The sequence below is a fragment of the Mustela putorius genome, unplaced genomic scaffold, assembly GCF_011764305.1.
Source record: "Mustela putorius furo isolate JIRA1106 unplaced genomic scaffold, ASM1176430v1.1 tig00003875_pilon_pilon_pilon, whole genome shotgun sequence".
Taxonomy (NCBI): Eukaryota; Metazoa; Chordata; class Mammalia; order Carnivora; family Mustelidae; genus Mustela; species Mustela putorius.
This window is the reverse complement of record NW_025422026.1, coordinates 2031163-2044724: the sequence shown is the minus strand read 5'-3', so window position 1 is coordinate 2044724 and position 13562 is coordinate 2031163. Positions and strand designations below refer to the sequence as shown.

The window sequence follows — 13562 nt, the reverse complement described above, 5'->3', positions numbered from 1 at the left end:
TTGACGGCATACATTTGTTTTTTATTTATTTATTTATTTTTAATTTAAAAAAAAAATTTTTTTTTAAAGATTTTATTTATTTATTTGACAGAGAGAGCTCACAGGTAGGCAGAGAGAGAGAGAGAGAGAGAGAGAGAAGCAGGCTCCCCTCTGAGCAGAGAGCCTGATGTGGGACTCAATCCCAGGACCCTGAGATCATGACCTGAGCCGAAGGCAGCGGCTTAACCCACTGAGAGGCGTCCCATACATTTGTTTTTTAATATTTTATTCATTTATTTGACAGAGATCACAAGTAGGCAGAGAGGCAGGGGGTGGAAGGGGGTATGCAGGCTCCCCATTGAGCAGAGAGCCCGATGCGGGGCTCGATCCCAGGACCCTGGGATGACAACCTGAGGCGAAGGCAGAGGCTTTAACCCACTGAGCCACCCAGGCGCCCCACCGACGGCATATTTTTAAAGCACCTGTTTATCCACACCTTGACCACCCATCTGTGTTCTCACCTTCGCGTGGTTATACCGACTTACAACTTCAAATGGCATTTGGCTACTCAAATCCATTTAGCCAGTAAAAATCGAGGAGTGATTACGGGCCATAATCTCCACAAATAAATACGGATGCCAACTTTGCAACTTAACACGGCATTCCATTAAATAATGACTCTTAATGGGGTGGGGGTTGGGGTGGATATATCGGGGGTGGGGTTGATTATTTGATTTCTCAAATACATGCAATTATCACAGACAACACCCCTTACGACGTCTCTTTGTGTCCTGTGCTGATAGACTCCCTCGTCCGTTGACCATTACACACGTGTCTACACTATCTGTCATGTGGTTGATAACGTTCCCTGCAGTGTGTCACTAGATTAGGCTATGTTTTTTACCACGAATAAATCAAATCTGTAAACTCATTCCGCTGTGGTTTTGAGCAATAATGATACCAACAATGTCAGCAAATACAGAAAACTGAAGCAGCGCATACTGGGGCAGCCCTGAGCTGAAGCGGGAGCCTGGGGAAGGCTTTCTAGACTCCAGAATCCTGAGGGAATGAGGCTTCGCAGTCTTCACGTTTCTTACCTGCAACTGTCTCTTGCTGGTAAAACATGTTTCTCTGTCATTTTCAAGTGCCCTGGCTATTCTTGGCCCTCTGTTCTCCCATGTAAACTTGAGGCTCACTGTATCAGGCTCCATGAAGAATTCTGTTGAGATTTGTACTGGGATCCTACAAACCCTGCAGCTCTTTTCTGGAAGGATTAAAAATGAGCTGCCTATCCATAAACATGGTATAGCTCTCATTAAATCAGGTCTTCTTTTTTATTTTATCTTACTTAAGTATTTGGCACAGAGAGGGAGACAGCAAGAGAGGGAACACAGGCAAGGGAAGTGGGAAAGGGAGAAGCAGGCTTCCCATAGAGCAGGGAGCCTGATGCGGGACTCCATCCTAGGACCCTGAATCATGACCTGAGCCAAAGGCAGATGCTTAACCAACTGAGCCACCCGAGCACCCCTCTTAAAACCTTTTCCTCCTCCTCTGCCTCCCTGGCTTCTCCCAAACATAGCCTCGGGTTTCTCATAGAACAAAGGTGTACCTCTTGAGCGAGGCAGAACAGTCTGTAAGCCCCAAGGGTTTCTTCTTCAACCCACGTGAAGCATTTTCTCATGTGCGACTTGCCCGGACGGAGCAGTGGAGGGAAAGATGACAGGAGTAGGCCCCGCGCTCTGGTCCATGCATCCTTTATTCCATGACCGACCGCTGCGCCACACTGAAGCACAGCCCACAAACTTGCAATCCACCGCAATCCAGCTGTACAACAGTCCGAGGCTTACAGTACATTTAAGGCTTTTAAATTTGAAAAGAAAAATTCAAATCAAACCAAAGAACCCCCCAACCCCAGACCCCCGCCCAAGATGAGTAGTGTAGCAATGGTTCCTCGGAGCAACTCCAGTGTCAAAACCCAAAGAACTCTTAAACAAAAAAGATCCATTTAGTGAAATTTTCATTACATAAATTCTTCAAAGCATAAACTCGTCATTTTTTTGTGTGTGTCTTGGAAATGTTATAAAATTTTTCTGAATAGCAAAACATAGGAATAAAAACATATTAACAAAATGTATTCAATCATTTACATTACAAAGGAGGGATCCACAGTTCATTATTGTAGCCTGACGAAAGAAAAGTACCATAAGAATTTATGCACAATCGGATTGCAAATATGTACAGTACTTTAAAAAAGCCCACGAGGAGGACTTCACGGAAGGAAAGTCGGCTAGGCTCCTCGCTACACCAACCAGACAATCAAAATATTAAAACTCTGTTGACTAGTAATAAATTTACACTTAAAAAAACCCCAGTTTCCTTTTAAGAATATCCCAGTCGTATTTGTATTGGTTCCAGTTGATGAAGCTGTTCATGACAATTTCAGTCCATTACCCTTCTGTTGATTTTGGGGGGGTTGGGGTTGGGGTGGGGGAGATCGGCATGGATCACGGAACTTAACAAAAGAATTTTCACCGCCCTAGTGTTCCGATTACACAGTTCACGGCTCCACAGGGGAGCGAGCCCATGAATCCGGAGGCTGAAAGAGAGTGTGTATCAAGTACTGAGAACACGGAGAGAGGCTGAGTCCTGCGGGAATGGACGGTCACCCGTGGGTATGGCTGGGCAATGGAGGCGAGCATCGTCTACACAGCAAGGGGCAAACCGACCGCACCTGCGTCTAGCTCTCATCTCCATTCCCACCAGGCAGGGACGCTGGCTGTCACCACCGTTGGGCGCCGCATGCTGTGAGGCGTGGAACGACCTCGAGGGACAGAAGACGGGGGGGCTTGCTCGGGTCTGTGACTGGGAACCCGAGAGGCGGGGACCTCCTCCCGCTGGTCACGCCACAGCTGCTTTCCAGTTCGAGGATGTGCAAAACAGAGGACTCGCGTGTTCACAGTAAGTGAGGTAAGATCTCGGCGTCTCCTTCAGGAATTCGGCAGTTCGTGGGATATGAACTGTTTTAGTCTTTCTAGGTATTGTGCGTAAAGCTCTATGTCGTTGTGCCCAGCTCCCTCCACCCACAGGGGTTCCACGGCGCGGGGACAGCGCTCGTACATGGCCAGGCCGTGGGAGAAATCGATGACCTCGTCCTCTGTACCATGAATGACCAGCACAGGTGAGGTGACTTTAGAGATCTTGTCAATGCTGCAAAACAGAACAGGGGCAGGGAGAGAGAGGACTCCGTTAGTGACGCCCACGGACAGCGCATGTCCCTTCTGATGTACCTGGCGGTAACACCGGGCCTTTTTCCCCTGGTTTTTCTAGTGATTCATTCTTTTTTCTTTTTCCCAAATAACGTTTTCATTTTGAGGATAATTTTGGCTTTCCAGAAACGGTGCAAAGGTTAACAGAGCTCCCCTAGGCCCCCAGCCCATACCCCTGTAAGGCGAACACCGCACGTTGCCAGGACACGTCTGTCAAAACAGAAAAACTAAGGTGAGGGCACCGCTGTGAGAGGAGCCCCGCACGCGGCCTGGATTTTGGTAGTTTTCCCACAGATACCTTTGTCCTGTTCCAGAATCCAGACAGGAACACCACGCGGCATTGGGGTACCGTGTGCTCGTACAAACTGTTATTAAAAACAGAACTAAAGCCACCAGACCAACGGTCCAGGAACTAATCTTTCTGAGAGATTCACATTTGTGAGAGAGGATTCTTAAAAATAATCAACAGGCCGGAAGCTGACATATCCGACGCAGCGTCTCTTCGGAGAGCCTGGACGCCCAACCCTCGGCCACCCACTCTGAGGTCTTCTTGGCGAGATCCCCTCAGCGTCGCCTCCAAAGATCCTCACAAACCCCGTCTCATAAACGCTAATGCCTTGTTTTCTCCGTAAAAACGGCGCTGCTTCGCTCGGAAGCAGTGCAGTGCCAAGCTTGGCGTCCACGGGATCTCGGGTTGTTTATAAGAACGGACTCTACCCTAAAGGACGAATATTTGAGGGTCTCCAGAAGAATGTGCTGCCGGCTCTGGAAACATTCCCCAAGAGGACTCCGAGGCTTAAGCCTTGTTGGCAGGGCGTGCTGGCGACTTCTCCACGGGGCGGGGGTGGCGGGGTCGGGGGGGGAGACACCGCCTTCTAACCTGCAGGCGGCGAAGAGGGGCGGACCCGGCCGGCGGTCCTTGCACAGAAGCCCCGACCCGTGGCTTCTCTTTCTGCGCCTGATTCCAGCCAAAACTACACAGGGCCACTGGCTGCCACCATCCGCGGGGACCCTGCCTCTTTTGGGCACGACTAACACGAGGAAACATCTTCCACAGACCGGGGCTCTGTGCTCCACATAGGAGACCTCCCTGGATCTGCCAGGGCCAGCAGGGGACAGGACACCCGGCTCTGGGTAGCCGAGGGGGGCACTGGAGTCCGTGCTGCTAACAGCGACCTTGCATGAGGATCCCAGCCCAAGACCTCCGGACAACGGTCACGGAACCTCTATCAGCAACTTGTGACGCCACCCAGCGTGTTGGGGCATCCCGGGGAGTGGCAAACCCTGACCGGCTGCGGGGTTCGCCAAGATTGAGGGGCGGGGGAGGCGATGAAACATCCCCAATTAGTAGTCGTGTTCAGAAACCCGTACTTCTCCTGTTTGATGTTCGCGAGACGACTTCTGAGAACGTGGGAGCCCAATTATACTCCGTCAGAAAGTACTCCCTGCCAGGATGGGCCTGGGGCTGGCCTCCCGCGGCTGGGCCTACGAGGAGAATCTCGACGGCCCGAGGCCGGCATCTGACTAAATGCCACGGAGGGAAACGATAAGAAGCTACAAACCCAGTGCAATCCGGACCCCTTCGGCCCCATCTGTAATAGTCAAAGGAAACGGGAAACCCCTTCCTTCAGAGAGAGGAACACGGACGGAGACAATCCTGACAGTGGGGAGCCAGGGGCCCCGTGAGAGAACGTGGCTACGGAGTCCGGCTCACGATGAAGGTCGGGGGACTGTTCCTGGTTTGCGAGCTACCGTATTAACGCTCCAGGGCACTGTGGGGGAGCGCTAGCCTTTTGGGCAGTGTCCACACCCCTACGGTCATCCAATAAACTTGCCTCCGCCGGCCTCGGCGTCCTCATCTGTAAAACGAGCACTCTGCCACTTGACCCCTTCTCCCAGCCACAGGGAAGACCATGTGAGGCGGGGGGACCACGTAGCACCCCGCCTGGGGGATCAGACCAGCCGGGGAAAGGCCGGTTGCTGGCTGATGGTAATTAATAAGTTGCATTTAGTTGCCATGGCTGTATTTTAAGGTATATGCTAATTCAGGAGTCAGGAAACAACCCATTCATTTTGTTGCCACAGTAACTCCCAGCCTCGCCTCCCACAGACACACTCAACATCTCCCTCCCCACAACCGGGCGGCTCATTGGGCGGCTCATTACCCATTCAGCACAAACAAGGCCACGTCCAAGCGGCACATGCGCCCCACTTAGCACACCGGCCACGCCCGAGGGGACTTCGCAGGGAGGTCTGCTTCCTCCTGGAGCTGGAGCTCCCTGCGTGCGGGGACCAGGCGCCCAGAGCCGAGGTTCACCCAGGAGTTACTAGAAGGCTTCTCTTTGCCGGAGGAGGACAGGCGGTGTGTTGGCTGATTATATACCACAGCAACGCTCACTGCCCTCGGGCAAGGGCAGAATGGCAGCCATGAGGGACTTGATCTAAACCCCGAAACCGGGCTTGATTTCTGCGGGGGCGTTTTCCTACAGAAACGGCAACAAGAGCCAGCCGGCCCTGCCCTTGACCACCTCAGACCTGCTTTAGCGACGCACAACGGGCAAAGTTTAGGGGGCAAACAGTTTTTAGGGAAAACACCGTCCTCGACTCGGATTTTTAAAAAAATAAGTAAATAAATAAGTAAATTTTCAAACAGAGGTATTCAAGGAACCCCTGGCTCTCTGCCTTTGCGTTTAGAGTAGGGCGATGACCCGCTTCCCTTCCGTCCATCTACGGGATGCGCCAACAGCCGGGACGGGCCGGGAAGACCCAGCCAAGGGGCCCCTCCATGTGCTCCTGCGGGCGGAGCGGCCATGGGAAGAGATGGGGGGCAGAGCTCCTGGGGGTGTGTCCCGATACTAGGACGGTGGCCTGTTAGTGAAGCCTGCAGCTCTGCTCAGCTTTCCTCTCCCTGCGCAGTGTCACCGACCAGCGAAGGGGTGCTGAAGCAGAGGGTGCCGGCTGCCTGACGTGCGTGCGTGGACCCCTGAGTCGTGCGTGTGAACCACTGAGTCGTGCATGTGAACCACTGAGGACAGCGCCAGACGTTCCGCAAGGAGCTCTCGGCTCCCACGACACAAGCCCACCCATGCACAAGCAAGTATGGGATGGTGCTTGCTTCCATGAGACACGGGCACGTTGGTTTTCATTGCGCACGTACAGCCGAGTTCCTCATCCTGGGATGTCGGTTCCGGTGAGTCCTGCCATCCCGAAGAGTTCTACTGAGGACTCACGCCCAGAGGACAAAGTCTAGGGCTGGTGGATGGGTCACCACCACAGCTACCTCCCCAAGGTGCCTGGCATGGGGCCGCACTCAGGAGAGACTGACCACCACGGGTCGTGGTGCATCCAACCCTGGGTCACTGGGCATCCCGGTACCTGCAGCGGACGTGGGCGCTTACCTGGGGAACGCGTCAAAGCAGTACGTTTTCCTGGTGTCCGGGAAAGCCACGCGCAGGCCTGACATCAGGGGCGAGTGGAGAATGACGGCCGCGCACTCATACCTTGAGGCCAGGTCTACCGTGGGGACGGTCCCAATGCTCTGGCCGTACAGGATGATGTTCTCGGGACTCACGCCGTACCTGGGGAGAAATCGGTGGGGAGTGCGCCGTTAGCTAACAGACAGAGGACAGAGAGCGACAAAACCGTAACACCTTAAACTCACAAAACTCCCACGGCTACTGGATTAAAACGACACCGTCGAACTTGTACAATAAACGTGGACGTCACACAAACACACGTGAGTGGCCTGTCTCGGGACGAAGGGACTGGGATTCTGCCCTCCACGACGTTTCGTGGAAACGATGCACGCGTCACGTTGGGGGGCAGGACTCCGTGAAGTGAGTACATCATAAACCCCATATCCTAGCGCCGGAGTCATCTCTTCTCCAGACCTCCCCCTTCAGAGCTTCTCTGATAATCACCGATTTCAGGATTTCTGAGAGAGAAAGCAGAAGCTCGTCTGGCAGATTGTACTATTTTTATTAAGAGTGCTTCAAGTGAGGTTTTAATAAAATATGAAAGGTATGAGCATTTATCGGAAAACGGTGCAGAGAGACGATTAATTTGCAGACAAGTGTGTTTTCTTTAGCCTCTCCGTGGGGCCAAACCACTCGGTGCCTCCGGGCCGCCAGCCGTCGCCGACCGGCTCTCTCCCAGTGTTCGTGTTCGGTTGGCCCCCGCCACCCGCTCCCCAGGTCCCCCGCCCCTGCGGCCCCCTGTGAGCACAGGCCTGGGCTCTGGCCATGGAATCCAAGGACAATGACAAGGGCCACCGGTGGGTGGCAGCTTCAGGGAGAAGGGAGTGATCCCCCTGCCGTGGGTGGGAAGCAGACGGGAGTCACCGGGTGGGGGCCCGGCCCACGCGGAAGAATGCAGCAAAGTGAAGAAGTCAGACAAGGTCAAGGGTGAGCGAGGACATGGGAAGGGGGCTCGGTCACGCGGCTGCAGGCTGTGGGCGTGCAAACCGGTGCAAGCACCTGGGAAACTCATCCCTTCTCATCTGGGAACGCCGGAGCCTGGAATCGACAACTGCACTTTGCAGTGTCAATACCTCCTGCACCTTCTGGCGCCACGTGACCTTTGCTCCGACAACAGCCGTGGGTGACAGCAGCTGTCCGCCGGTCACAGAGGGGACGGCGGGATCCCAGCCCGGCTTTCTCCCCGTCCAGCTCTCGGCAATGACATAGGGCAATGGGGGTTCTTAAAAGGAATCAGGGAGGGAATGGCTATTTCTGGCGGGGACCCAGTGTGTTTACAGAGAGTTGGCATCTGAGCTGTACCACGAGGGGCAGACGGGACCCCAACACGTGCGGATAAAGAGAACTTCCTCCCCGGGCAGTGTCCGGAGCACACAGCACGGCACGGGAAAGCGAGAAGCAGGTGCGAGCCGGGTGCGCGGGTTGGGGGCTGCGGGGCTGATGTCTGGAGCACATCTGGGAGCAGCCGGCGTGCTGCGGGTCAAAGCTTGTTCTAAAGATGAGCAGGGGCACGGGCGGCACCCCAGGGCAAGGTGACAGGAGCAAAGTTAATGCTCTGACAGGAGTCACCTTTCAGTGGCTCGAGGGATGGATGACAGAAGCGTGCCAAGGGGACAGGGGCACAGTCAAGGGACTATGAAGAATCATACGGGGGTGGGGGCAGGGAGGAGGGCGCCGGGTGACTCAGTGGGTTAAGCGTCTGCCTTCAGCTCAGGTCCTGATCTCAGGGTCCTGGGCATTGAGCCCCTTGAACCATCGGGCTCTCTGCTCAGTGGGGAGCCTGCTTCTCCCTCTGCCCCTCCTCTTTCTCTCTCTCAAATAAATAAAATCCTTAAAAAAAAAAATCACACAAGGAAGAGAGAACAGAAGAGTACAATAAATTTTAAAAACCGACAGAAGACAGAGAGGCTCTGTCCTCCCGCAGACACAGGTGCGCAGACCCCGGTCCGTCCTCTCTCTAAAGGGACGAGTCTGTGCGGCCCCAGCCCCTGGCACTGGGCACCACCCAATGCAACTGTGCCTTTGGAAGAATGTCCCAAGATGAAGGTCTCAGGGGTCCTTGTCTGGGCAGGAGCAGTTGGAAGGGGAGGTTATTACACAACGATCAGCAGAAAGGATTTTGAAAGAGAGGTCTGAGCCAGGAACAGGGAGCCACAGGACCCTAGAACCCAAATCCCTAAGTCTGAGAGCCCGTCAGTGAGGCCGGAAGATGAGGGACACCAGAAGGTGCATCTGTAGGGCGTCAGCAGACGCAACTCAGGAAAACGCCCTCCACTGAGGGGAAGCCACGCCGGCTCCCTCCCCCACAGCCACCAGAGCTCCTTCCGTCCTGGACGGGGAGGCCCGCTCCAGCAGGGGTTTTCAACCCGGGCTCAGGGACCCTTGAGGAGAGCAGGATTAAAACTGGGGTCCCCTCCTCCTCCCTCTACAATCTTCATCCGATTCCTAAAGTTATCTCTGACCGCCCCCCAAAAAGCACAACGGCCACTGGCCACTTCGAGGGATGAGGAGGTGCAGGGGGTCAGAGAACAGAGAGAGAAGAAACCCACGTCCGGAGTGTGGGTCCTCCTTTCCCGTCAGTTACGAACAAAGGAGTCTTCGAGGAAAGACAAAAGAGAAGAGGAGGAGGAAACCTGGAACTGAAGGCCACGGGTGAAGAAACAATTCATAGTGAAAGTGGGAAAGCCAGCAGCCCCCCCCCCCCAGTCAGCATGGCATGAGCCTCACCCTCCGCGCCCCGGTCCACGGGCCGACGAGGATCACACGGGGTCACCTACGCAGCGATGGGCATCCCAATGCCGTCAGGGTCCTGCCTGCTACACGAGCCTCCCTGGGGCCCCACGGAACAAAGACGGCCCGGGGCGTGTCCGTGGGGCAGGGCAGCCGCCTCTCCCCAGGCCCCGAATCCGTCTGTCCTTGTCCATCCTCGGACACTGAGATCTCACAGAGGGGCTGGAGCTGCTTCGCGGAAAGGCTCGGCTCCTAGCTTCCTGCCGGCCGCACCCCACAGCCAGGACCTGCCTCGACCAATCCCAGCTTTCCCGCGCTGACCCCCGTCCAAGGTCACGACCAGCACGCTGCAGTCCAAGCTTCGCTCGAGAATGTCACCAGGTAAAACACAAACACACCAGCCGTAAAGGGAAAACACAATTATGTTAAAGTCAAGAACTGCTCATCAGAAGACCCCGTGAGAAAGTGAAAAGGCAAGTCACCGGACGAGAAAGCCACCTGCTACACCACAGGACCAGCCAAGGGCTCACATCCAGAATCCTAGAGGGTTCGTCCAAAGTGAGAAAAAGACAACCAAGCCGCACACACAGAGACACACACACAGACACACAGACACAAATGGCATTTTACAAAATGGGCGTTTGATCAAAGAAGAAATCTCAAATGGCAGGGACGCAGGTGGGGGGGGACCGCAGGCTTCATTAGGAAAAAGGGAAATGCAGATTAAACCATCAGGGGCTACAGACAAAAACTTAAAGGTGCAGAGGACCTAGTGCTAACAAAGACAGTGAACCACAGACACCAAATTACATTTTAGGGACATTCCTGTTCTGGTTAATCTATTTTGCAACCAAAACATACTGTTTAAAAGTCCACCGGCTACGGGCGGTTCAGTCATTAAGCCTCTGCCTTCCGCCCAGGTCGTGATCTCAGGGTTCTGGGATGCAGCCCCGCGTCAGGCTCTCTGCTTCTCCACCTCCCTGTGCCCCACGCATGCTTGTGCTCTGACTCTTTCTCTCAAATAAATAAATAAAATCTTTTTTTAAAAAAAGTTCACGAGGTAGTTCAGATATGGAGACAGCCCTCACAAAGACTGTTAGAACTCATGGTAGATTGTCTGCTAAAAATAAACCTCATAAGGAAACAAGAGGCCATTAAAAGTATGTCTCAGAAAGATAGTGTGGGAAGAACTCATGCCACCACGTTCAGTAAAAAGTCCTCTACGAAAACAAGGTCACAATTACGTGCCTGTGAAAAAACCTCTACACGGAAAAGGGACCTGAAATCAAGATACTAAAATGGGAATGAGGTGGACCTTCATTCAAGCAGTGAGAGTTTTCATTTCCTTCTTCTCTTTTTTAAAGTCATCTCTACACCCAAGGTGGGGCTTGAACTCACAGCCTCAAGACCGAGAGTCCCACAGTCTGCCGACTGAGCCAGCCAGGCGCCCTCATTTCTAGTCTCAGATTTCCTTGAATTACTAGGCACGGACTTGTTTAAAAGCACCAGTACGTTGAGGTACTGTCGGGTCTTTCTGCAGAGGGTCGGTAAGCATTCCACTCCGTGCCAGCGTTCCTGAGCTAGACGAGTTTTGCAAACTGTAGAGCGCTGATCCAGGGCTCATGTTGGTCAGTATTACATTCCAGGCTTTCCCACTGCTTGCTCCTGCCTTTACCAGACCGTCTGCTAACAAATGAGGCCCGGTGGGGAGGCATCAATGATTTTCAGTGTCACTTATAAGGGCCTCTGTTCCCCTTTGCAGAGGAGGACCTTTGGGTGTGTCCTTTCCACCACTAGGTTTTGGTTTTGGTGGAAAAAAGGTACAAGATTGATAAGCTCTATTCCAATGGTTCCAAACTGAGAAGTATCTGAATTTCTTGGGAATTTGGGGTAATTAAAAGTAAATTCCCTTACTGAGAAATTTTCCGTTAGTAGAAATTCCAGTGGGTTTGTGGCTTTCTCAGACTACACCTGAGGGATAGGGAGTAAAAAGTAGGGCCAGGTCCTAAAGCCCGTTTGGCTCTCAAATTAAATAAAAAGAGGGGCACCTGGGTGACTCAGTGGGTTAAAGCCTCTGCCTTCGGCTCAGGTCATGATCTCAGGGTCCTGGGATCGAGCCCCGCATCGGGCTCTCTGCTCAGCGGGGAGCCTGCTTCCCCCTCTCTCTCTCTGTCTGCCTCTCCGACTACTTGTGATCTGTCTGTCAAGTAAATAAATAGAATCTTAAAAAAAAAAAATTAAATAAAAAGAAGGAAAACATGGTCAGTAAACAGAACCTGCTCACAGAGGCCACGGGAAACACAGGGCAGTCTAAGATTATAGCTTTAAAAACAAAGGGCAGGACCCGGTGCAAAGTATTCTTTAAAAAACATCAGTGACCAAGTCCCAAACCTCCACTTTGAAACGAAGCATTTCTGCACCGCTCGGCCCGGGGAAGCCCGGCGGCCGGGGCAAGCAGCAGGTACAGCGGGTGGGGAGACGGGGGCGGACACGGTCTCGGGGGTGGGGGCAGCGGCTCAGCAAGGCTGTGCGTCGGGGTCGGGAGGGTCAGGGAAACCAAGGACACACAGACAAGCTCCAGCACAGCCAGGAGGTGGCCTCCACCATCAGACCTGGAGGGGGCACCCTGCAGAGGTCAGGCTCCCCCAGCGGATCTGGGGAGCAGGTGCAGAGGACAGGAACTCGCTGGCAGAGGCACAACCTCGAGCTGGGGAGAACTCGGGCACCAGCGCACCTGTGCGCTCCCAGGACAGCGGATGGCACCGAGCCACGGCGGCAAAGGCTGGGTGGGTTCAGAAAATAACTCCAGGGAAACTCGGCCTATGTGCGTGGACACGAAGGCCCGTGACTGCGCAGTGACGTGGGCCACCCCAGGGGAGGGGAGGGTGTCAGGACGGGGCGGGTGCCGGGGGTCACATGTCCACACCATTCCCGGCAAGGCCCTCTCCCGCTTCCAGACCCGCTCTCCCCTCTTACCTTCCGCTCCTCCTGGAGCACCTCGCGGGGCCCCAGCCTGTCCTGCACTGTCCTCTCTTCACACGTGCGCCTGTGGACCTCGTCCAGCGGGAGCCCAGCGGGCACCGGACACCTGACGACTATCTGTGCCCTGAGCGCGCGGCTGCTCGGGCCTCCCAACACGCGTTCACGCACGGACACCGTGGCCCAGACCAGCCCAGCCCAGCCCAGCCCAGCACCCAGCCCAGCCCTTTCTACCGGCATTTCTCCCCATCCCTTCAGACTCAACACCGCCCACACTGGGCGCATCATTCCCCTGCCCCAAATCTTTCCCTCTCCCCCGCATCGCCAGAGCCTGGACTGCCCGGGCTCCAGGATGCACCGGGTTTCTCGAGCTTCTCTTCCCTGCCCCCCACAGACTCTCAGTCACGGAGTCCTGCCATTTCTACCTCTGAGATGTTTGTGGGGCGATCGCGTTCCTGACACCACTGCTCGGTGGTGGCCTCCTGGGGTTGAACAAGCGCTCCCTGTTGGTTCAGCACATGAACAGACAGGAACACCCCCACAGGCACCCAGGGTCTGTGGCTCATGGGTCTTTCTGGAAGGCTCACCATGTGCCTCCACCTCTCCCCGGAGGCTCACAGGGCCCAGGTGGCTGGTGGCTGGGAGTGCTCAAAGCCCCCACCCGTCCCGCCCTGGCCTTGGGGTTTGTGCATCTTGTGCTACGGCTGAAGAGGAGGCCGGTGTCCGCACTCCCGGACCGCTGACCGCTGACCGGGTTTCCATCCGGCCTGCACCTGCTCATCCGGAGCCTGGTCACTCCCACTGCGCACCCTCCTCTCCTCTCTCTGCCCATCTCTGCCCCGAAGCCATCGGCCGAGCCCCACCGTGCTCCATTCCTACCAGGAGACGTCTCCCTTTTCCCTTAAAAAGAGAGACAGACCGGGGCAGGGCGCCTGGCTGGCTCAGTCGGTGAACCAGGCGACTCTTAACCTCGGGGCTGCGAGTTGAGCCCCATGTTGGGCACAGAGATGACATAAAAACAAAATCTTAAAACAAATACAAGAAGAAACAGAGAGTAAAGAAGAAACCCGGGCCACGTTACTTTGCTAATCACACCCCTCTGGCAAACCACCGTCCCTGGGGTAGAAGTTCA

The 13562-nt window shown here is 54.6% G+C and overlaps 1 protein-coding gene across 1 annotated transcript in view; it reads right to left on the bottom strand.

Annotated features, from left to right (window-relative positions):
- Positions 1-1717: 1717 nt before the first annotated feature.
- The window catches only part of ABHD17C (abhydrolase domain containing 17C, depalmitoylase), a 43931-nt gene continuing 32086 nt past the window's right edge, over positions 1718-13562 (bottom strand). Inside the window, exons 2-3 of the mRNA XM_013062019.2 lie at positions 6644-6823; positions 1718-3186 (exon numbers count right to left, since the gene is read on the bottom strand). Coding sequence (XP_012917473.2) covers positions 2967-3186; positions 6644-6823 — 400 coding nt within the window. The 3' untranslated portion in view covers positions 1718-2966. The remainder of the gene's footprint in view (positions 3187-6643; positions 6824-13562) is intronic.